Source organism: Nothobranchius furzeri, chromosome 10 (genome assembly GCF_043380555.1).
Source record: "Nothobranchius furzeri strain GRZ-AD chromosome 10, NfurGRZ-RIMD1, whole genome shotgun sequence".
Taxonomy (NCBI): domain Eukaryota; kingdom Metazoa; phylum Chordata; class Actinopteri; order Cyprinodontiformes; family Nothobranchiidae; genus Nothobranchius; species Nothobranchius furzeri.
This window is the reverse complement of record NC_091750.1, coordinates 70,740,339-70,761,984: the sequence shown is the minus strand read 5'-3', so window position 1 is coordinate 70,761,984 and position 21,646 is coordinate 70,740,339. Positions and strand designations below refer to the sequence as shown.

The window sequence follows — 21,646 nt, the reverse complement described above, 5'->3', positions numbered from 1 at the left end:
TGCTGCAGTTGTGGTTGTTGGTGCTGCAGTTGTGGTTGTAGGTGCTGCAGTTGTGGTTTTTGGTGCAGCAGTTGTGGTTGTAGGTGCTTCAGTTGCGGTTGTAGGTGCTGCAGATGTGGTTGTAAGTGCTGTAGTTGTGGTTTTTGGTGCTGCAGTTGTGGTTGTAGGTGCTGTAGTTGTGGTTTTTGGTGCTGCAGTTGTGGTTGTAGGTGCTGCAGTTGTGGTTGTAGGTGCTGCAGTCGTGGTTGTTGGTGCTGCAGTTGTGGTTGTTGGTGCTGCAGTTGTGGTTGTCGGTGCTGCAGTAGTGGTTGTAGGTGCTTCAATTGTGGTTGTTGGTGCTGCATTTGTGGTTGTAGGTGCTACAGTAGTGGTTGTAGGTGCTGCAGTTGTGGTTGCAGGTGCTGCAGTTGTGGTTGTAGGTGCTGCAGTGGCGGTTGTAGGTGCTGCTGTTGTGGTTGTAGGTGCTGCAGTTGTGGTTGTAGGTGCTGCAGTTGTGGTATTTGGTGCTGCAGTTTTGGTTTTTGATGCTGCAGTTGTGGTTGTAGGTGCTTCAGTTGCGGTTGTAGGTGCTGCAGATGTGGTTGTAGGTTCTGTAGTTGTGGTTGTAGGTGCTGCAGTAGTGGTTGTAGGTGCTTCAATTGTGGTTGTTGGTGCTGCAGTTGTGGTTGTAGGTGCTGCAATAGTGGTTGTAGGTGCTGCAGTTGTGGTTGTAGGTGCTGCAGTTGTGGTTTTAGGTGCTGCAGTTGTGGTTGTAGGTGCTGCAATTGTGGTTGTTTGTCCTGCGGTTGTGGTGGTTTGTGCTGAAGTGGAAGTTGTATGTGCTGCAGTTGTGGTTGTTGGTGCTGCAGTTGGGGTTGTAAGTGCTTCAGTTACAGTTGTTGGTGCTGCAGTTGTGGTTGTAGGTGCTGCAGTTGTGGTTGTAGGTGCTGCAGTTGTGGATGTAGGTATTGCAGTTGTGGTGGTTTGTGCTGAAGTGGTAGTTGTATGTGCTGCAGATGTGGTTTTTGGTGCTGCAGTTGTGGTTGTAGGTGCTGCAGTTGTGGTTTTTGGTGCCGCAGTTGTGGTTGTAGGTGCTTCAGTTGCAGTTGTAGGTTCTGGAGATGTGGTTGTAGGTGCTGTAGTTGTGGTTTTTGGTGCTGCAGTTGTGGTTGTAGGTGCTGCAGTTGTGGTTGTAGGTGCTTTAATCGTGGTTGTTGGTGCTGCAGTTGTGGTTGTTGGTGCTGCAGTTGTGGTTGTAGGTGCTGCAGTAGTGGTTGTAGGTGCTTCAATTGTGGTTGTTGGTGCTGCAGTTGTGGTTGTAGGTGCTGCAATAGTGGTTGTAGGTGCTGCAGTTGTGGTTGTAGGTGCTGCAGTTGTGGTTGTAGGTGCTGCAGTTGCGGTTGTAGGTGCTGCTGTTGTGGTTTGAGGTGCTGCAGTTGTGGTTGTAGGTGCTGCAGTTGTGGTTGTAGGTGCTGCAGTAGTGGTTGTAGGTGCTTCAATTGTGGTTGTTGGTGCTGCAGTTGTGGTTGTAGGTGCTGCAATAGTGGTTGTAGGTGCTGCAGTTGTGGTTGTAGGTGCTGCAGTTGTGGTTGTAGGTGCTGCAGTTGCGGTTGTAGGTGCTGCTGTTGTGGTTTTAGGTGCTGCAGTTGTGGTTGTAGGTGCTGTAGTTGTGGTTTTTGGTGCTGCAGTTGTGGTTGTAGGTGCTGCACTCTTGGTCGTAGGTGCTGCAGTTGTGGTTGTAGGTGCTGCAGCTGTGGTTGTTGGTGCTGTAGTTGTGGTTGTCGGTGCTGCAGTAGTGGTTGTAGGTGCTTCAATTGTGGTTGTTGGTGCTGCAGTTGTGGTTGTAGGTGCTGCAGTTGTGGTTGTATGTGCTGCAGTTGTGGTTTTTGGTGCTGCAGTTGTGGTTGTAGGTGCTGCAGTTGTGGTTTTTGGTGCCGCAGTTGTGGTTGTAGGTGCTTCAGTTGCGGTTGTAGGTTCTGCAGATGTGGTTGTAGGTGCTGTAGTTGTGGTTTTTGGTGCTGCAGTTGTGGTTGTAGGTGCTGCAATCGTGGTTGTTGGTGCTGCAGTTGTGGTTGTTGGTGCTGCAGTTGTTGTTGTAGGTGCTGCAGTAGTGGTTGTAGGTGCTTCAATTGTGGTTGTTGGTGCTGCAGTTGTGGTTGTAGGTGCTGCAATAGTGGTTGTAGGTGCTGCAGTTGTGGTTGTAGGTGCTGCAGTTGTGGTTGTAGGTTCTGCAGTTGTGGTTGTAGGTGCTGCAGTTGCGGTTGTAGGTGCTGCTGTTGTGGTTTTAGGTGCTGCAGTTGTGGTTGTAGGTGCTGCAGTTGTGGTTTTTGGTGCTGCAGTTGTGGTTGTAGGTGCTGCAGATGTGGTCGTAGGTGCTGCAGTTGTGGTTGTAGGTGCTGCAGCTGTGGTTGTTGGTGCTGCAGTTGTGGTTGTTGGTGCTGCAGTAGTGGTTGTAGGTGCTTCAATTGTGGTTGTTGGTGCTGCAGTTGTGGTTGTAGGTGCTGCAGTAGTGGTTGTAGGTGCTGCAGTTGTGGTTGCAGGTGCTGCAGTTGTGGTTGTAGGTGCTGCAGTGGCGGTTGTAGGTGCTGCTGTTGTGGTTGTAGGTGCTGCAGTTGTGGTTGTAGGTGCTGCAGTTGTGGTTTTTGGTGCTGCTGTTGTGGTTTTTGGTGCTGCAGTTGTGGGTTTTGGTGCTGCAGTTGTCGTTGTAGGTGCTTCAGTTGCGGTTGTAGGTGCTGCAGATGTGGTTGTAGGTGCTGTAGTTGTGGTTTTTTGTGCTGCAGTTGTGGTTGTAGGTGCTGTAGTTGTTGTTTTTGGTGCTGCAGTTGTGGTTGTACGTGCTGCAGTTGTGGTTGTAGGTGCTGCAGTTGTGGTTGGAGGTGCTTCAGTTGCGGATGTTGGTGCTGCAGTTGTGGTTGTAGGTGCTGCAGTTGTGGTTATTGGTGCTGCGGTTGTGGTGGTTTGTGCTGAAGTGGTAGTTGTATGTGCTGAAGTTGTGGTTGTAGGTGCTGCAATAGAGGTTGTAGGTGCTGCAGTTGTGGTTGTAGAAGCTTCAGTTGCGGTTACATGTGCTGCAGTTGTTGTTGTAGGTGCTGCAGTTCTGGTTGTAGGTTCTGCTGTTGTGGTTGATGGTGCTGCAGTTGTGGTTTTTGGTGCTGCAGTTGTGGTTGTAGGTGCTGCACTTGTGGTCGTAGGTGGTGCAGTTGTGGTTGTAGGTGCTGCAGTTGTGGTTGTTGGTGCTGCGGTTGTGGTGGTTTGTGCTGAAGTGGAAGTTGTATGTGCTGCAGTTGTGGTTGTTGGTGCTGCAGTTGTGGTTGTAGGTGCTGCAGTTGCAGTTGTTGGAGCTGCAGTTGTGGTTGTAGGTGCTGCAGTTGTGGTTGTAGGTGTTGCAGTTGTGGTTGTAGGTGCTGCAGTTGTGGCTGTTGGTGCTGCAGTTGTGGTTGTAGGTGCTGCAGTTGTGGTTGTAGGTGCTGCAGTTGTGTTGGTAGGTGCTGTAATTGTGGTTGTAGGTGCCGCAGTTGTGGTTGTAGGTGCTGCAGTCGTGGTTGTAGGTGCTGCAGTTGTGGTTGTTGGTGCTGCAATTGGGGTTGTAGGTGCTTCAGTTACAGTTGTTGGTGCTGCAGTTGTGGTTGTAGGTGCTGCAGTTGTGGCTGTAGGTGCTGCAGTTGTGGATGTAGGTATTGCAGTTGTGGTGGTTTGTGCTGAAGTGGTAGTTGTATGTGCTGCAGTTGTGATTTTTGGTGCTGCAGTTGTGGTTGTAGGTGCTGCAGTTGTGGTTTTTGGTGCCGCAGTTGTGGTTGTAGGTGCTTCAGTTGCGGTTGTAGGTTCTGCAGATGTGGTTGTAGGTGCTGCAATAGTGGTTGTAGGTGCTTCAGTTGTGGTTGTAGGTGCTGCAGTTGTGGTTGTAGGTGCTGCAGTTGCGGTTGTAGGTGCTGCTGTTGTGGTTTTAGGTGCTGCAGTTGTGGTTGTAGGTGCTGCAGTTGTGGTTTTTGGTGCTGCAGTTGTGGTTGTAGGTGCTGCACTCTTGGTCGTAGGTGCTGCAGTTGTGGTTGTAGGTGCTGCAGCTGTGGTTGTTGGTGCTGCAGTTGTGGTTGTCGGTGCTGCAGTAGTGGTTGAAGGTGCTTCAATTGTGGTTGTTGGTGCTGCAGTTGTTGTTGTAGGTGCTGCAGTTGTGGTTGTATGTGCTGCAGTTGTGGTTTTTGGTGCTGCAGTTGTGGTTTTTGGTGCCGCAGTTGTGGTTGTAGGTGCTTCAGTTGCGGTTGTAGGTTCTGCAGATGTGGTTGTAGGTGCTGTAGTTGTGGTTTTTGGTGCTGCAGTTGTGGTTGTAGGTGCTGCAATCCTGGTTGTTGGTGCTGCAGTTGTGGTTGTTGGTGCTGCAGTTGTTGTTGTAGGTGCTGCAGTAGTGGTTGTAGGTGCTTCAATTGTGGTTGTTGGTGCTGCAGTTGTGGTTGTAGGTGCTGCAATAGTGGTTGTAGGTGCTGCAGTTGTGGTTGTAGGTGCTGCAGTTGTGGTTGTAGGTGCTGCAGTTGTGGTTGTAGGTGCTGCAGTTGCGGTTGTAGGTGCTGCTGTTGTGGTTTTTGGTGCTGCAGTTGTGGTTGTAGGTGCTGCACTTGTGGTCGTAGGTGCTGCAGTTGTGGTTGTAGGTGCTGCAGCTGGGGTTGTTGGTGCTGCAGTTGTGGTTGTAGGTGCTGCAATAGTGGTTGTAGGTGCTGCAGTTGTGGTTGTAGGTGCTGCAGTTGTGGTTGTAGGTGCTGCAGTTGTGGTTGTAGGTGCTGCAGTTGTGGTTGTAGGTGCTGCAGTTGTGGTTTTTGGTGCTGCAGTTGTGGTTGTTGGTGCTGCAGTAGTGGTTGTAGGTGCTACAATTGTGGTTGTTGGTGCTGCAGTTGTGGTTGTAGGTTCTGCAGTAGTGGTTGTAGGTGCTGCAGTTGTGGTTGCAGGTGCTGCAGTTGTGGTTGTAGGTGCTGCAGTGGCGGTTGTAGGTGCTGCTGTTGTGGTTGTAGGTGCTGCAGTTGTGGTTGTAGGTGCTGCAGTTGTGGTTTTTGGTGCTGCTGTTGTGGTTTTTGGTGCTGCAGTTGTGGTTTTTGGTGCTGCAGTTGTGGTTGTAGGTGCTTCAGTTGCGGTTGTAGGTGCTGCAGATGTGGTTGTAGTTGCTGTAGTTGTGGTTTTTGGTGCTGCAGTTGGGGTTGTAGGTGCTGCAGTTGTGGTTGTAGGTGCTGCAGTTGTGGTTGTTGGTGCTGCAGTTGTGGCTGTAGGTGCTGCAGTTGTGGTTGTTGGTGCTGCGGTTGTGGTGGTTTGTGCTGAAGTGGTAGTTGTATGTGCTGAAGTTGTGGTTGTAGGTGCTGCAATAGTGGTTGTAGGTGCTGCAGTTGTGGTTGTAGAAGCTTCAGTTGCGGTTGCCTGTGCTGCAGTTGTTGTTGTAGGTGCTGCAGTTGTGGTTGTAGGTTCTGCTGTTGTGGTTGTTGGTGCAGCAGTTGTGGTTTTTGGTGCTGCAGTTGTGGTTGTAGGTGCTGCACTTGTGGTCGTAGGTGCTGCAGTTGTGGTTGTAGGTGCTGCAGTTGTGGTTGTTGGTGCTGTGGTTGTGGTGGTTTGTGCTGAAGTGGAAGTTGTATGTGCTGCAGTTGTGGTTGTAGGTGCTGCAGTTGCAGTTGTTGGAGCTCCAGTTGTGGTTGTAGGTGCTGCAGTTGTGGTTGTAGGTGCTGCAGTTGTGGTTGTTGGTGCTGCAGTTGTGGTTGTTGGTGCTGCAGTTGTGGTTGTTGGTGCTGCGGTTGTGGTGGTAGGTGCTGCAGTTGTGGTTGTAGAAGCTTCAGTTGCGGTTGTAGGTGCTGCACTCGTGGTTGTAGGTGCTGCAGTTGTGGTTGTTGGTGCTGCAGTTGTGGTTGTTGGTGCTGCAGTTGTGGTTGTTGGTGCTGCGGTTGTGGTGGTTTGTGCTGAAGTGGAAGTTGTATGTGCTGCAGTTGTGGTTGTACGTGCTGCAGTTGTGGTTGTAGGTGCTGCAATTGTGGTTATTTGTCCTGCGGTTGTGGTGGTTTGTGCTGAAGTTGAAGTTGTATGTGCTGCAGCTGTGGTTGTAGGTGCTGCAGTTGTGCTTGTAGGTGCTGCAGTTGTGGATGTAGGTATTTCAGTTGTGGTGGTTTGTGCTGAAGTGGTAGTTGTATGTGCTGCAGTTGTGGTTGTTGGTGCTGCAGTTGTGGTTGGAGGTGCTTCAGTTGCTGTTGTTGGTACTGCAGTTGTGGTTGTAGGTGCTGCAGTTGTGGTTTTTGGTGCAATAGTTGTGGTTTTTGGTGCTGCAGTTGTGGTTGTAGGTGCTGCAGTTGTGGTTGTAGGTGCAGCAGTCGTGGTTGTTGGTGCTGCAGTTGTGGTTGTAGGTGCTGCAGTTGTGGTAGTAGGTGCTGCAGTTGTGGTTTTTGGTGCTGCAGTTGTGGTTGTAGGTGCTGCACTTGTGGTCGTAGGTGCTGCAGTTGTGGTTGTAGGTGCTGCAGTTGTGGTTGTTGGTGCTGCGGTTGTGGTGGTTTGTGCTGAAGTGGAAGTTGTATGTGCTGCAGTTGTGGTTGTTGGTGCTGCAGTTGTGGTTGTAGGTGCTGCAGTTCCAGTTGTTGGTGCTGCAGTTGTGGTTGTAGGTGCTGCAGTTGTGGTTGTAGGTGCTGCAGTTGTGGTTGTAGGTGCTGCAGTTGTGGCTGTTCGTGCTGCAGTTGTGGTTGTAGGTGCTGCAGTTGGGTTGGTAGGTGCTGCAATTGTGGTTGTAGGTGCCGCAGTTGTGGTTGTAGGTGCTGCAGTCGTGGTTGTAGGTGCTGCAGTTGTGGTTATTGGTGCTGCAATTGTGGTTGTAGGTGCTTCAGTTGCGGTTGTAGGTGCTGCAGATGTGGATGTAGGTGCTGTAGTTGTGGTTTTTGGTGCTGCAGTTGTGGTTGTAGGTGCGGCAGTTGTGGTTGTAGGTGCTGCAGTCGTGCTTGTTGGTGCTGCAGTTGTGGTTGTTGGTGCTGCAGTTGTGGTTGTCGGTGCTGCAGTAGTGGTTGTAGGTGCTTCAATTGTGGTTGTTGGTGCTGCAGTTGTGGTTTGTTGTGCTGCAGTTGTGGTTGTAGGTGCTTCAGTTGCAGTTGTAGGTGCTGCAGCTGTGGTTGTAGGTGCTGTAGTTGTGGTTTTTGGTGCTGCAGTTGTGGTTGTAGGAGCTGCTGTTGTGGTTGTAGGTGCTGCAGTTGTGGTTGGAGGTGCTTCAGTTGCAGTTGTTGGTGCTGCAGTTGTGGTTGTAGGTGCTGCAGTTGTGGTTGTTGGTGCTGCGGTTGTGGTGGTTTGTGCTGAAGTGGTAGTTGTATGTGCTGCAGTTGTGGTTGTAGGTGCTGCAGTAGTGGTTGTAGGTGCTGCAGTTGTGGTTGTAGATGCTTCAGTTGCGGTTGCTGGTGCTGCAGTTGTTGTTGTAGGTGCTGCAGTTGTGGTTGTTCGTGCTGCAGTTGTGGTTTTTGGTGCTGCAGTTGTGGTTTTTGGTGCCGCAGTTGTGGCTGTAGGTGCTTCAGTTGCAGTTGTAGGTGCTGCAGATGTGGTTGTAGGTGCTGCAGTTGTGGTTTTTGGTGCTGCAGTTGTGGTTGTAGGTGCTGCAGTCGTGGTTGTTGGTGCTGCAGTTGTGGTTGTTGGTGCTTCAGTTGTGGTTTTAGGTGCTGCAGTAGTGGTTGTAGGTGCTTCAATTGTGGTTGTTGGTGCTGCAGTTGTGGTTGTAGGTGCTGCAGTAGTGGTTGTAGGTGCTGCAGTTGTGGTTGTAGGTGCTGCAGTTGTGGTTGTAGGTACTGCAGTAGTGGGTGTAGGTGCTACAGTTGTGGTTGTAGGTGCTTCAGTTTCGGTTGTTGGTGCTGCAGTTGTGGTTGTAGGAGCTCCAGTCGTGGGTGTTGATGCTGTAGTTGTAGTTGTTGGTGAAGTGGTAGTTGTAGGTGCTGCAGTTGTGGTTGTAGGTGCTGCAGTTGTGTTGGTAGGTGCTGCACTTGTGGTTGTAGGTGCTGCAGTCGTGGTTGTAGGTGCTGCAGTTGTGGTTGTTGGTGCTGCAGTTGTGGTTGTTGGTGCTGCAGTTGTGGTTGTAGGTGCTGCACTTGTGGTCGTAGGTGCTGCAGTTGTGGTTGTTGGTGCTGCAATTGTGGTTGTAGGTGCTTCAGTTGCGGTTGTAGGTGCTTCAGATGTGGTTGTAGGTGCTGCAGTTGTGGTTGTTGGTGCTGCAATTGTGGTTGTAGGTGCTTCAGTTGCGGTTGTAGGTGCTGCAGATGTGGTTGTAGGTGCTGTAGTTGTGGTCGTAGGTGCTGCAGTTGTGGTTGTTGGTGCTGCAATTGTGGTTGTAGGTGCTTCAGTTGCGGTTGTAGGTGCTGCAGATGTGGTTGTAGGTGCTGTAGTTGTGGGTTTTGGTGCTGCAGTTGTGGTTGTAGGTGCTGCTGTTGTGGTTGTAGGTGCTGCAGTTGTGGTTCTAGGTGCTGCAGTCGTGGTTGTTGGTGCTGCAGTTGTGGTTGTTGGTGCTGCAGTTGTGGTTGTCGGTGCTGCAGTAGTGGTTGTAGGTGCTTCAATTGTGGTTGTTGGTGCTGCAGTTGTGGTTGTAGGTGCTGCAGTAGTGGTTGTAGGTGCTGCAGTTGTGGTTGCAGGTGCTGCAGTTGTGGTTGTAGGTGCTGCAGTGGTGGTTGTAGGTGCTGTTGTTGTGGTTGTAGGTGCTGCAGTTGTGGTTGTAGGTGCTGAAGTTGTGGTTGTAGGTGCTGCAGTTGTGGTTGTAGGAGCTTCAGTTGTGGTTGTAGGTGCTGCAATCGTGGTTGTTGGTGCTGCAGTTGTGGATGGAGGTGTTGCAGTTGTGGTGGTTTGTGCTGAAGTGGTAGTTGTATGTGCTGCAGTTGTGGTTGTTGGTGCTGCAGTTGCGGTTGGAGGTGCTTCAGTTGCTGTTGTTGGTGCTGCAGATGTGGTTGTAGGTGCAAGAGTTGTGGTTTTTGGTGCTGCAGTTGTGGTTGTAGGTGCTGCAGTTGTGGTTGTAGGTGCAGCAGTCGTGGTTGTTGGTGCTGCAGTTGTGGTTGTAGGTGCTGCAGTTGTGGTTGTAGGTGCTGCAGTTGTGGTTGTAGGTGCTTCAGTTGCGGTTGGAGGTGCTTCAGTTGCGGTTGTTGGTGCTGCAGTTGTGGTTGTAGGTGCTGCAGTTGTGGTTTTTGGTGCTGCAGTTGTGGTTGTAGGTGCTTCAGTTGCGGTTGTAGGTGCTGCAGATGTGGTTGTAGGTGCTGTAGTTGTTGTTTTTGATGCTGTTGTGGTTGTAGGTGCTGCAGTTTTGGTTGGAGGTGCTTCAGTTGCAGTTGTTGCTGCTGCAGTTGTGGTTGTAGGTGCTGCAGTTGTGGTTGTTGGTGCTGCGGTTGTGGCTGTTTGTGCTAAAGTGGTAGTTGTATGTGCTGCAGTTGTGGTTGTTGGTGCTGCAGTTGTGGTTGTAGGTTCTTCAATAGCAAATGTTGTTGCTGCAGTTGTGGTTGTAGGTGCTGCAGTAGTGGTTGTAGGTGCTGCAGTTGTGGTTGTAGAAGCTTCAGTTGCGGTTGCTGGTGCTGCAGTTGTTGTTGCAGGTGCTGCAGTTGTGGTTGTTGGTGCTGCAGTTGTGGTTGTATGTGCTGCAGATGTGGTTGTAGGTGCTGTAGTTGTGGTTTTTGGTGCTGCAGTTGTGGTTGTAGGTGCTGCAGTTGTGGTTGTAGGTGCTGCAGTCGTGGTTGTTGGTGCTGTAGTTGTGGTTGTTGGTGCTGCAGTTGTGGTTGTAGGTGCTGCAGTAGTGGTTGTAGATGCTTCAATTGTGGTTGTTGGTGCTGCAGTTGTGGTTGTAGGTGCTGCAGTAGTGGTTGAAGGTGCTGCAGTTGTGGTTGTAGGTGCTGCAGTTGTGGTTGTAGGTGCTGCAGTTGTGGTTGTAGGTGCTGCAGTTGTGGTTGTAGGTGCTGCAGTTGTGGTTGTTGGTGCTGCAGTTGTGGTTGTAGGTGCTGCAGTAGTGGTTGTAGGTGCTTCAATTGTGGTTGTTGGTGCTGCAGTTGTGGTTGTTGGTGCTGCAGTTGTGGTTGTAGGTGCTGCAGTTGTGGTTGTAGGTGCTGCAGTTGTGGTTGTAGGTGCTGCAGTAGTGGTTGTAGGTGCTTCAATTGTGGTTGTTGGTGCTGCAGTTGTGGTTGTTGGTGCTGCAGTTGTGGTTGTAGGTGCTGCAGTAGTGGTTTTAGGTGCTTCAATTGTGGTTGTTGGTGCTGCAGTTGTGGTTGTAGGTGCTGCAGTAGTGGTTGTAGGTGCTGCAGTAGTGGTTGTAGGTGCTGCAGTTGCGGTTGTAGGTGCTGCTGTTGTGGTTGTAGGTGCTGCAGTTGTGGTTGTAGGTGCTGCAGTTGTGGTTGTAGGTGCTGCAGTTGTGGTTTTTGGTGCTGCAGTTGTGGTTGTAGGTGCTTCAGTTGCGGTTGTAGGTGCTGCAGATGTTGTTGTAGGTGCTGTAGTTGTGGTTTTTGGTGCTGCAGTTGTGGTTGTAGGTGCTGCAGTTGTGGTTGTAAGTGCTTCAGTTGCGGTTGTTGGTGCTGCAGTTGTGGTTGTAGGTCCTGCAGTTGTGGTTTTTGGTGCTGCAGTTGTGGTTGTAGGTGCTTCAGTTGCAGTTGTAGGTGCTGCAGCCGTGGTTGTAGGTGCTGTAGTTGTGGTTTTTGGTGCTGCAGTTGTGGTTGTAGGAGCTGCTGTTGTGGTTGTAGGTGCTGCAGTTGTGGTTGTAGGTGCTGCAGTTGTGGTTGGAGGTGCTTCAGTTGCGGTTGTTGGTGCTGCAGTTGTGGTTGTAGGTGCTGCAGTTGTGGTTGTTGGTGCTGCAGTTGTGGTTGTTGGTGCTGCAGTTGTGGTTGTTGGTGCTGCAGTTGTGGTTGTAGGTGCTGCAGTTGTGGTTTTTGGTGCTGCAGTTGTGGTTGTAGGTGCTTCAGTTGCAGTTGTAGGTGCTGCAGCAGTGGTTGTAGGTGCTGCAGTTGTGGTTTTTGGTGCAGCAGTTGTGGTTGTAGGTGCTTCAGTTGCGGTTGTAGGTGCTGCAGATGTGGTTGTAAGTGCTGTAGTTGTGGTTTTTGGTGCTGCAGTTGTGGTTGTAGGTGCTGCAGTTGTGGTTGTAGGTGCTGCAGTCGTGGTTGTTGGTGCTGCAGTTGTGGTTGTTGGTGCTGCAGTTGTGGTTGTAGGTGCTGCAGTAGTGGGTGTAGGTGCTTCAATTGTGGTTGTTGGTGCTGCAGTTGTGGTTGTAGGTGCTGCAGTAGTGGTTGTAGGTGCTGCAGTTGTGGTTGTAGGTGCTGCAGTTGCGGTTGTTGGTGCTGCAGTTGTGGTTGTAGGTGCTGCAGTCGTGGTTGTAGGTGCTGCAGTTGTGGTTGTAGGTGCTGCAATTGTGGTTGTTTGTCCTGCGGTTGTGGTGGTTTGTGCTGAAGTGGAAGTTGTATGTGCTGCAGTTGTGGTTGTTGGTGCTGCAGTTGGGGTTGTAGGTGCTTCAGTTGCAGTTGTTGGTGCTAGAGTTGTGGTTGTTGGTGCTGCAGTTGTGGTTGTAGGTGCTGCAGTAGTGGTTTTAGGTGCTTCAATTGTGGTTGTTGGTGCTGCAGTTGTGGTTGTAGGTGCTGCAGTAGTGGTTGTAGATGCTTCAATTGTGGTTGTTGGTGCTGCAGTTGTGGTTGTAGGTGCTGCAGTAGTGGTTGTAGGTGCTGCAGTTGTGGTTGTAGGTGCTGCAGTTGTGGTTGTAGGTGCTGCAGTTGTGGTTGTAGGTGCTGCAGTTGTGGTTGTTGGTGCTGCAGTTGTGGTTGTAGGTGCTGCAGTAGTGGTTGTAGGTGCTTCAATTGTGGTTGTTGGTGCTGCAGTTGTGGTTGTTGGTGCTGCAGTTGTGGTTGTAGGTGCTGCAGTTGTGGTTGTAGGTGCTGCAGTTGTGGTTGTAGGTGCTGCAGTTGTGGTTGTAGGTGCTGCAGTTGTGGTTGTAGGTGCTGCAGTTGTGGTTGTAGGTGCTGCAGTAGTGGTTGTAGGTGCTTCAATTGTGGTTGTTGGTGCTGCAGTTGTGGTTGTTGGTGCTGCAGTTGTGGTTGTAGGTGCTGCAGTAGTGGTTTTAGGTGCTTCAATTGTGGTTGTTGGTGCTGCAGTTGTGGTTGTAGGTGCTGCAGTAGTGGTTGTAGGTGCTGCAGTAGTGGTTGTAGGTGCTGCAGTTGCGGTTGTATGTGCTGCTGTTGTGGTTGTAGGTGCTGCAGTTGTGGTTGTAGGTGCTGCAGTTGTGGTTGTAGGTGCTGCAGTTGTGGTTTTTGGTGCTGCAGTTGTGGTTGTAGGTGCTTCAGTTGCGGTTGTAGGTGCTGCAGATGTTGTTGTAGGTGCTGTAGTTGTGGTTTTTGGTGCTGCAGTTGTGGTTGTAGGTGCTGCAGTTGTGGTTGTAAGTGCTTCAGTTGCGGTTGTTGGTGCTGCAGTTGTGGTTGTAGGTGCTGCAGTTGTGGTTTTTGGTGCTGCAGTTGTGGTTGTAGGTGCTTCAGTTGCAGTTGTAGGTGCTTCAGCAGTGGTTGTAGGTGCTGTAGTTGTGGTTTTTGGTGCTGCAGTTGTGGTTGTAGGAGCTGCTGTTGTGGTTGTAGGTGCTGCAGTTGTGGTTGTAGGTGCTGCAGGTGTGGTTGGAGGTGCTTCAGTTGCGGTTGTTGGTGCTGCAGTTGTGGTTGTAGGTGCTGCAGTTGTGGTTGTTGGTGCTGCAGTTGTGGTTGTTGGTGCTGCAGTTGTGGTTGTAGGTGCTGCAGTTGTGGTTTTTGGAGCAGCAGTTGTGGTTGTAGGTGCTTCAGTTGCGGTTGTAGGTGCTGCAGATGTGGTTGTAAGTGCTGTAGTTGTGGTTTTTGGGCCTGCAGTTGTGGTTGTAGGTGCTGCAGTTGTGGTTGTAGGTGCTGCAGTCGTGGTTGTTGGTGCTGCAGTTGTGGTTGTTGGTGCTGCAGTTGTGGTTGTAGGTGCAGCAGTAGTGGGTGTAGGTGCTTCAATTGTGGTAGTTGGTGCTGCAGTTGTGGTTGTAGGTGCTGCAGTAGTGGTTGTAGGTGCTGCAGTTGTGGTTGTAGGTGCTGCAGTTGCGGTTGTTGGTGCTGCAGTTGTGGTTGTAGGTGCTGCAGTCGTGGTTGTAGGTGCTGCAGTTGTGGTTGTAGGTGCTGCAATTGTGGTTGTTTGTCCTGCGGTTGTGGTGGTTTGTGCTGAAGTGGAAGTTGTATGTGCTGCAGTTGTGGTTGTTGGTGCTGCAGTTGGGGTTGTAGGTGCTTCAGTTGCAGTTGTTGGTGCTAGAGTTGTGGTTGTTGGTGCTGCAGTTGTGGTTGTAGGTGCTGCAGTAGTGGTTTTAGGTGCTTCAATTGTGGTTGTTGGTGCTGCAGTTGTGGTTGTAGGTGCTGCAGTAGTGGTTGTAGGTGCTGCAGTAGTGGTTGTAGGTGCTGCAGTTGCGGTTGTAGGTGCTGCTGTTGTGGTTGTAGGTGCTGCAGGTGTGGTTGTAGGTGCTTCAGTTGCGGTTGTTGGTGCTGCAGTTGTGGTTGTAGGTGCTGCAGTTGTGGTTGTTGGTGCTGCAGTTGTGGTTGTTGGTGCTGCAGTTGTGGTTGTAGGTGCTGCAGCAGTGGTTGTAGATGCTTCAATTGTGGTTGTTGGTGCTGCAGTTGTGGTTGTAGGTGCTGCAGTAGTGGTTGTAGGTGCTGCAGTTGTGGTTGTAGGTGCTGCAGTTGTGGTTGTAGGTGCTGCAGTTGTGGTTGTAGGTGCTGCAGTTGTGGTTGTTTGTGCTGCAGTTGTGGTTGTAGGTGCTGCAGTAGTGGTTGTAGGTGCTTCAATTGTGGTTGTTGGTGCTGCAGTTGTGGTTGTTGGTGCTGCAGTTGTGGTTGTAGGTGCTGCAGTTGTGGTTGTAGGTGCTTCAGTTGTGGTTGTAGGTGCTGCAGTTGTGGTTGTAGGTGCTGCAGTTGTGGTTGTAGGTGCTGCAGTAGTGGTTGTAGGTGCTTCAATTGTGGTTGTTGGTGCTGCAGTTGTGGTTGTTGGTGCTGCAGTTGTGGTTGTAGGTGCTGCAGTAGTGGTTTTAGGTGCTTCAATTGTGGTTGTTGGTGCTGCAGTTGTGGTTGTAGGTGCTGCAGTAGTGGTTGTAGGTGCTGCAGTAGTGGTTGTAGGTGCTGCAGTTGCGGTTGTAGGTGCTGCTGTTGTGGTTGTAGGTGCTGCAGTTGTGGTTGTAGGTGCTGCAGTTGTGGTTTTTGGTGTTGCAGTTGTGGTGGTAGGTGCTTCAGTTGCGGTTGTAGGTGCTGCAGATGTTGTTGTAGGTGCTGTAGTTGTGGTTTTTGGTGCTGCAGTTGTGGTTGTAGGTGCTGCAGTTGTGGTTGTATGTGCTTCAGTTGCGGTTGTTGGTGCTGCAGTTGTGGTTGTAGGTGCTGCAGTTGTGGTTTTTTGTGCTGCAGTTGTGGTTGTAGGTGCTTCAGTTGCAGTTGTAGGTGCTGCAGCCGTGGTTGTAGGTGCTGTAGTTGTGGTTTTTGGTGCTGCAGTTGTGGTTGTAGGAGCTGCTGTTGTGGTTCTAGGTGCTGCAGTTGTGGTTGTAGGTGCTGCAGGTGTGGTTGGAGGTGCTGCGGTTGCGGTTGTTGGTGCTGCAGTTGTGGTTGTTGGTGCTGCAGTTGTGGTTGTTGGTGCTGCAGTTGTGGTTGTAGGTGCTGCAGTTGTGGTTTTTGGTGCAGCAGTTGTGGTTGTAGGTGCTTCAGTTGCGGTTGTAGGTGCTGCAGATGTGGTTGTAAGTACTGTAGTTGTGGTTTTTGGTGCTGCAGTTGTGGTTGTAGGTGCTGCAGTTGTGGTTGTAGGTGCTGCAGTCGTGGTTGTTGGTGCTGCAGTTGTGGTTGTTGGTGCTGCAGTTGTGGTTGTAGATGCTTCAATTGTGGTTGTGGGTGCTGCAGTTGTGGTTGTAGGTGCTGCAGTAGTGGTTGTAGGTGCTGCAGTTGTGGTTGTAGGTGCTGCAGTTGTGGTTGTAGGTGCTGCAGTTGTGGTTGTAGGTGCTGCAGTTGTGGTTGTAGGTGCTGCAGTTGTGGTTGTTGGTGCTGCAGTTGTGGTTGTAGGTGCTGCAGTAGTGGTTGTAGGTGCTTCAATTGTGGTTATTGGTGCTGCAGTTGTGGTTGTTGGTGCTGCAGTTGTGGTTGTAGGTGCTGCAGTTGTGGTTGTAGGTGCTGCAGTTGTGGTTGTAGGTGCTGCAGTAGTGGTTGTAGGTGCTTCAATTGTGGTTGTTGGTGCTGCAGTTGTGGTTGTTGGTGCTGCAGTTGTGGTTGTAGGTGCTGCAGTAGTGGTTTTAGGTGCTTCAATTGTGGTTGTTGGTGCTGCAGTTGTGGTTGTAGGTGCTGCAGTAGTGGTTGTAGGTGCTGCAGTAGTGGTTGTAGGTGCTGCAGTTGTGGTTGTAGGTGCTGCTGTTGTGGTTGTAGGTGCTGCAGTTGTGGTTGTAGGTGCTGCAGTTGTGGTTGTAGGTGCTGCAGTTGTGGTTTTTGGTGCTGCAGTTGTGGTTGTAGGTGCTTCAGTTGCGGTTGTAGGTGCTGCAGATGTTGTTGTAGGTGCTGTAGTTGTGGTTTTTGGTGCTGCAGTTGTGGTTGTAGGTGCTGCAGTTGTGGTTGTAAGTGCTTCAGTTGCGGTTGTTGGTGCTGCAGTTGTGGTTGTAGGTCCTGCAGTTGTGGTTTTTGGTGCTGCAGTTGTGGTTGTAGGTGCTTCAGTTGCAGTTGTAGGTGCTGCAGCCGTGGTTGTAGGTGCTGTAGTTGTGGTTTTTGGTGCTGCAGTTGTGGTTGTAGGAGCTGCTGTTGTGGTTGTAGGTGCTGCAGTTGTGGTTGTAGGTGCTGCAGTTGTGGTTGGAGGTGCTTCAGTTGCGGTTGTTGGTGCTGCAGTTGTGGTTGTAGGTGCTGCAGTTGTGGTTGTTGGTGCTGCAGTTGTGGTTGTTGGTGCTGCAGTTGTGGTTGTAGGTGCTGCAGTTGTGGTTTTTGGTGCTGCAGTTGTGGTTGTAGGTGCTTCAGTTGCAGTTGTAGGTGCTGCAGCAGTGGTTGTAGGTGCTGCAGTTGTGGTTTTTGGTGCAGCAGTTGTGGTTGTAGGTGCTTCAGTTGCGGTTGTAGGTGCTGCAGATGTGGTTGTAAGTGCTGTAGTTGTGGTTTTTGGTGCTGCAGTTGTGGTTGTAGGTGCTGCAGTTGTGGTTGTAGGTGCTGCAGTCGTGGTTGTTGGTGCTGCAGTTGTGGTTGTTGGTGCTGCAGTTGTGGTTGTAGGTGCTGCAGTAGTGGGTGTAGGTGCTTCAATTGTGGTTGTTGGTGCTGCAGTTGTGGTTGTAGGTGCTGCAGTAGTGGTTGTAGGTGCTGCAGTTGTGGTTGTAGGTGCTGCAGTTGCGGTTGTTGGTGCTGCAGTTGTGGTTGTAGGTGCTGCAGTCGTGGTTGTAGGTGCTGCAGTTGTGGTTGTAGGTGCTGCAATTGTGGTTGTTTGTCCTGCGGTTGTGGTGGTTTGTGCTGAAGTGGAAGTTGTATGTGCTGCAGTTGTGGTTGTTGGTGCTGCAGTTGGGGTTGTAGGTGCTTCAGTTGCAGTTGTTGGTGCTAGAGTTGTGGTTGTTGGTGCTGCAGTTGTGGTTGTAGGTGCTGCAGTAGTGGTTTTAGGTGCTTCAATTGTGGTTGTTGGTGCTGCAGTTGTGGTTGTAGGTGCTGCAGTAGTGGTTGTAGGTGCTGCAGTAGTGGTTGTAGATGCTTCAATTGTGGTTGTTGGTGCTGCAGTTGTGGTTGTAGGTGCTGCAGTAGTGGTTGTAGGTGCTGCAGTTGTGGTTGTAGGTGCTGCAGTTGTGGTTGTAGGTGCTGCAGTTGTGGTTGTAGGTGCTGCAGTTGTGGTTGTTGGTGCTGCAGTTGTGGTTGTAGGTGCTGCAGTAGTGGTTGTAGGTGCTTCAATTGTGGTTGTTGGTGCTGCAGTTGTGGTTGTTGGTGCTGCAGTTGTGGTTGTAGGTGCTGCAGTTGTGGTTGTAGGTGCTGCAGTTGTGGTTGTAGGTGCTGCAGTTGTGGTTGTAGGTGCTGCAGTTGTGGTTGTAGGTGCTGCAGTAGTGGTTGTAGGTGCTTCAATTGTGGTTGTTGGTGCTGCAGTTGTGGTTGTTGGTGCTGCAGTTGTGGCTGTAGGTGCTGCAGTAGTGGTTTTAGGTGCTTCAATTGTGGTTGTTGGTGCTGCAGTTGTGGTTGTAGGTGCTGCAGTAGTGGTTGTAGGTGCTGCAGTAGTGGTTGTAGGTGCTGCAGTTGCGGTTGTATGTGCTGCTGTTGTGGTTGTAGGTGCTGCAGTTGTGGTTGTAGGTGCTGCAGTTGTGGTTGTAGGTGCTGCAGTTGTGGTTTTTGGTGCTGCAGTTGTGGTTGTAGGTGCTTCAGTTGCGGTTGTAGGTGCTGCAGATGTTGTTGTAGGTGCTGTAGTTGTGGTTTTTGGTGCTGCAGTTGTGGTTGTAGGTGCTGCAGTTGTGGTTGTAAGTGCTTCAGTTGCGGTTGTTGGTGCTGCAGTTGTGGTTGTAGGTGCTGCAGTTGTGGTTTTTGGTGCTGCAGTTGTGGTTGTAGGTGCTTCAGTTGCAGTTGTAGGTGCTGCAGCAGTGGTTGTAGGTGCTGTAGTTGTGGTTTTTGGTGCTGCAGTTGTGGTTGTAGGAGCTGCTGTTGTGGTTGTAGGTGCTGCAGTTGTGGTTGTAGGTGCTGCAGGTGTGGTTGGAGGTGCTTCAGTTGCGGTTGTTGGTGCTGCAGTTGTGGTTGTAGGTGCTAGAGTTGTGGTTGTTGGTGCTGCAGTTGTGGTTGTTGGTGCTGCAGTTGTGGTTGTAGGTGCTGCAGTTGTGGTTTTTGGAGCAGCAGTTGTGGTTGTAGGTGCTTCAGTTGCGGTTGTAGGTGCTGCAGATGTGGTTGTAAGTGCTGTAGTTGTGGTTTTTGGTGCTGCAGTTGTGGTTGTAGGTGCTGCAGTTGTGGTTGTAGGTGCTGCAGTCGTGGTTGTTGGTGCTGCAGTTGTGGTTGTTGGTGCTGCAGTTGTGGTTGTAGGTGCAGCAGTAGTGGGTGTAGGTGCTTCAATTGTGGTAGTTGGTGCTGCAGTTGTGGTTGTAGGTGCTGCAGTAGTGGTTGTAGGTGCTGCAGTTGTGGTTGTAGGTGCTGCAGTTGCGGTTGTTGGTGCTGCAGTTGTGGTTGTAGGTGCTGCAGTCGTGGTTGTAGGTGCTGCAGTTGTGGTTGTAGGTGCTGCAATTGTGGTTGTTTGTCCTGCGGTTGTGGTGGTTTGTGCTGAAGTGGAAGTTGTATGTGCTGCAGTTGTGGTTGTTGGTGCTGCAGTTGGGGTTGTAGGTGCTTCAGTTGCAGTTGTTGGTGCTAGAGTTGTGGTTGTTGGTGCTGCAGTTGTGGTTGTAGGTGCTGCAGTAGTGGTTTTAGGTGCTTCAATTGTGGTTGTTGGTGCTGCAGTTGTGGTTGTAGGTGCTGCAGTAGTGGTTGTAGGTGCTGCAGTAGTGGTTGTAGGTGCTGCAGTTGCGGTTGTAGGTGCTGCTGTTGTGGTTGTAGGTGCTGCAGGTGTGGTTGGAGGTGCTTCAGTTGCGGTTGTTGGTGCTGCAGTTGTGGTTGTAGGTGCTGCAGTTGTGGTTGTTGGTGCTGCAGTTGTGGTTGTTGGTGCTGCAGTTGTGGTTGTAGGTGCTGCAGTAGTGGTTGTAGATGCTTCAATTGTGGTTGTTGGTGCTGCAGTTGTGGTTGTAGGTGCTGCAGTAGTGGTTGTAGGTGCTGCAGTTGTGGTTGTAGGTGCTGCAGTTGTGGTTGTAGGTGCTGCAGATGTGGTTGTAGGTGCTGCAGTTGTGGTTGTTTGTGCTGCAGTTGTGGTTGTAGGTGCTGCAGTAGTGGTTGTAGGTGCTTCAATTGTGGTTGTTGGTGCTGCAGTTGTGGTTGTTGGTGCTGCAGTTGTGGTTGTAGGTGCTGCAGTTGTGGTTGTAGGTGCTGCAGTTGTGGTTGTAGGTGCTGCAGTTGTGGTTGTAGGTGCTGCAGTTGTGGTTGTAGGTGCTGCAGTAGTGGTTGTAGGTGCTTCAATTGTGGTTGTTGGTGCTGCAGTTGTGGTTGTTGGTGCTGCAGTTGTGGTTGTAGGTGCTGCAGTAGTGGTTTTAGGTGCTTCAATTGTGGTTGTTGGTGCTGCAGTTGTGGTTGTAGGTGCTGCAGTAGTGGTTGTAGGTGCTGCAGTAGTGGTTGTAGGTGCTGCAGTTGCGGTTGTAGGTGCTGCTGTTGTGGTTGTAGGTGCTGCAGTTGTGGTTGTAGGTGCTGCAGTTGTGGTTGTAGGTGCTGCAGTTGTGGTTTTTGGTGTTGCAGTTGTGGTTGTAGGTGCTTCAGTTGCGGTTGTAGGTGCTGCAGATGTTGTTGTAGGTGCTGTAGTTGTGGTTTTTGGTGCTGCAGTTGTGGTTGTAGGTGCTGCAGTTGTGGTTGTATGTGCTTCAGTTGCGGTTGTTGGTGCTGCAGTTGTGGTTGTAGGTGCTGCAGTTGTGGTTTTTTGTGCTGCAGTTGTGGTTGTAGGTGCTTCAGTTGCAGTTGTAGGTGCTGCAGCCGTGGTTGTAGGTGCTGTAGTTGTGGTTTTTGGTGCTGCAGTTGTGGTTGTAGGAGCTGCTGTTGTGGTTGTAGGTGCTGCAGTTGTGGTTGTAGGTGCTGCAGGTGTGGTTGGAGGTGCTGCAGTTGCGGTTGTTGGTGCTGCAGTTGTGGTTGTTGGTGCTGCAGTTGTGGTTGTTGGTGCTGCAGTTGTGGTTGTAGGTGCTGCAGTTGTGGTTTTTGGTGCAGCAGTTGTGGTTGTAGGTGCTTCAGTTGCGGTTGTAGGTGCTGCAGATGTGGTTGTAAGTGCTGTAGTTGTGGTTTTTGGTGCTGCAGTTGTGGTTGTAGGTGCTGCAGTTGTGGTTGTAGGTGCTGCAGTCGTGGTTGTTGGTGCTGCAGTTGTGGTTGTTGGTGCTGCAGTTGTGGTTGTAGGTGCTGCAGTAGTGGGTGTAGGTGCTTCAATTGTGGTTGTTGGTGCTGCAGTTGTGGTTGTAGGTGCTGCAGTAGTGGTTGTAGGTGCTGCAGTTGTGGTTGTAGGTGCTGCAGTTGCGGTTGTTGGTGCTGCAGTTGTGGTTGTAGGTGCTGCAGTCGTGGTTGTAGGTTCTGCAGTTGTGGTTGTAGGTGCTGCAATTGTGGTTGTTTGTCCTGCGGTTGTGGTGGTTTGTGCTGAAGTGGAAGTTGTATGTGCTGCAGTTGTGGTTGTTGGTGCTGCAGTTGGGGTTGTAGGTGCTTCAGTTGCAGTTGTTGGTGCTGCAGTTGTGGTTGTCGGTGCTGCAGTTGTGGTTGTAGGTGCTGCAGTAGTGGTTTTAGGTGCTTCAATTGTGGTTGTTGGTGCTGCAGTTGTGGTTGTAGGTGCTGCAGTAGTGGTTGTAGGTGCTGCAGTAGTGGTTGTAGGTGCTGCAGTTGCGGTTGTAGGTGCTGCTGTTGTGGTTGTAGATGCTGCAGGTGTGGTTGGAGGTGCTTCAGTTGCGGTTGTTGGTGCTGCAGTTGTGGTTGTAGGTGCTGCAGTTGTGGTTGTTGGTGCTGCAGTTGTGGTTGTAGGTGCTGCAGTTGTGGTTGTAGGTGCTGCAGTTGTGGTTGTAGGTGCTGCAGTTGTGGTTGTAGGTGCTGCAGTAGTGGTTATAGGTGCTTCAATTGTGGTTGTTGGTGCTGCAGTTGTGGTTGTTGGTGCTTCAGTTGTGGTTGTAGGTGCTGCAGTAGTGGTTTTAGGTGCTTCAATTGTGGTTGTTGGTGCTGCAGTTGTGGTTGTAGGTGCTGCAGTAGTGGTTGTAGGTGCTGCAGTAGTGGTTGTAGGTGCTGCAGTTGCGGTTGTAGGTGCTGCTGTTGTGGTTGTAGGTGCTGCAGTTGTGGTTGTAGGTGCTGCAGTTGTGGTTTTTGGTGCTGCAGTTGTGGTTGTAGGTGCTTCAGTTGCGGTTGTAGGTGCTGCAGATGTTGTTGTAGGTGCTGTAGTTGTGGTTTTTGGTGCTGCAGTTGTGGTTGTAGGTGCTGCAGTTGTGGTTGTAAGTGCTTCAGTTGCGGTTGTTGGTGCTGCAGTTGTGGTTGTAGGTGCTGCAGTTGTGGTTTTTTGTGCTGCAGTTGTGGTTGTAGGTGCTTCAGTTGCAGTTGTAGGTGCTGCAGCCGTGGTTGTAGGTGCTGTAGTTGTGGTTTTTGGTGCTGCAGTTGTGGTTGTAGGAGCTGCTGTTGTGGTTGTAGGTGCTGCAGTTGTGGTTGTAGGTGCTGCAGGTGTGGTTGGAGGTGCTTCAGTTGCGGTTGTTGGTGCTGCAGTTGTGGTTGTAGGTGCTGCAGTTGTGGTTGTTGGTGCTGCAGTTGTGGTTGTAGGTGCTGCAGTTGTGGTTTTTGGTGCAGCAGTTGTGGTTGTAGGTGCTTCAGTTGCGGTTGTAGGTGCTGCAGATGTGGTTGTAAGTTCTGTAGTTGTGGTTTTTGGTGCTGCAGTTGTGGTTGTAGGTGCTGCAGTTGTGGTTGTAGGTGCTGCAGTCGTGGTTGTTGGTGCTGCAGTTGTGGTTGTTGGTGCTGCAGTTGTGGTTGTAGGTGCTGCAGTAGTGGTTGTAGGTGCTGCAGTTGTGGTTGTAGGTGCTGCAGTTGCGGTTGTAGGTGCTGCTGTTGTGGTTGTAGCTGCTGCAGTTGTGGTTGTAGGTGCTGCAGTTGTGGTTGTAGGTGCTGCAGTTGTGGTTTTTGGTGCTGCAGTTGTGGTTTTTGGTGCTGCAGTTGTGGGTGTAGGT

At 51.0% G+C, this 21,646-nt stretch overlaps 1 protein-coding gene across 1 annotated transcript; it reads right to left on the bottom strand.

Moving 5' to 3' along the window:
* Positions 1-865: 865 nt before the first annotated feature.
* LOC139072057 (mucin-2-like) lies at positions 866-20,445 on the bottom strand (the record flags this gene model as incomplete). Its single annotated transcript, XM_070555247.1, has 13 exons — positions 866-1,073; positions 1,117-1,157; positions 1,432-2,627; positions 3,159-3,425; positions 3,583-3,719; positions 4,528-4,664; positions 5,041-5,903; positions 6,063-6,218; positions 6,346-6,412; positions 7,459-8,941; positions 14,425-14,458; positions 15,144-16,071; positions 19,549-20,445. Coding segments are annotated over 13 exons (6,414 nt in total), but the record flags the coding sequence as incomplete, so codon positions are not given.
* Between the last annotated feature and the right edge of the window lie 1,201 nt (positions 20,446-21,646).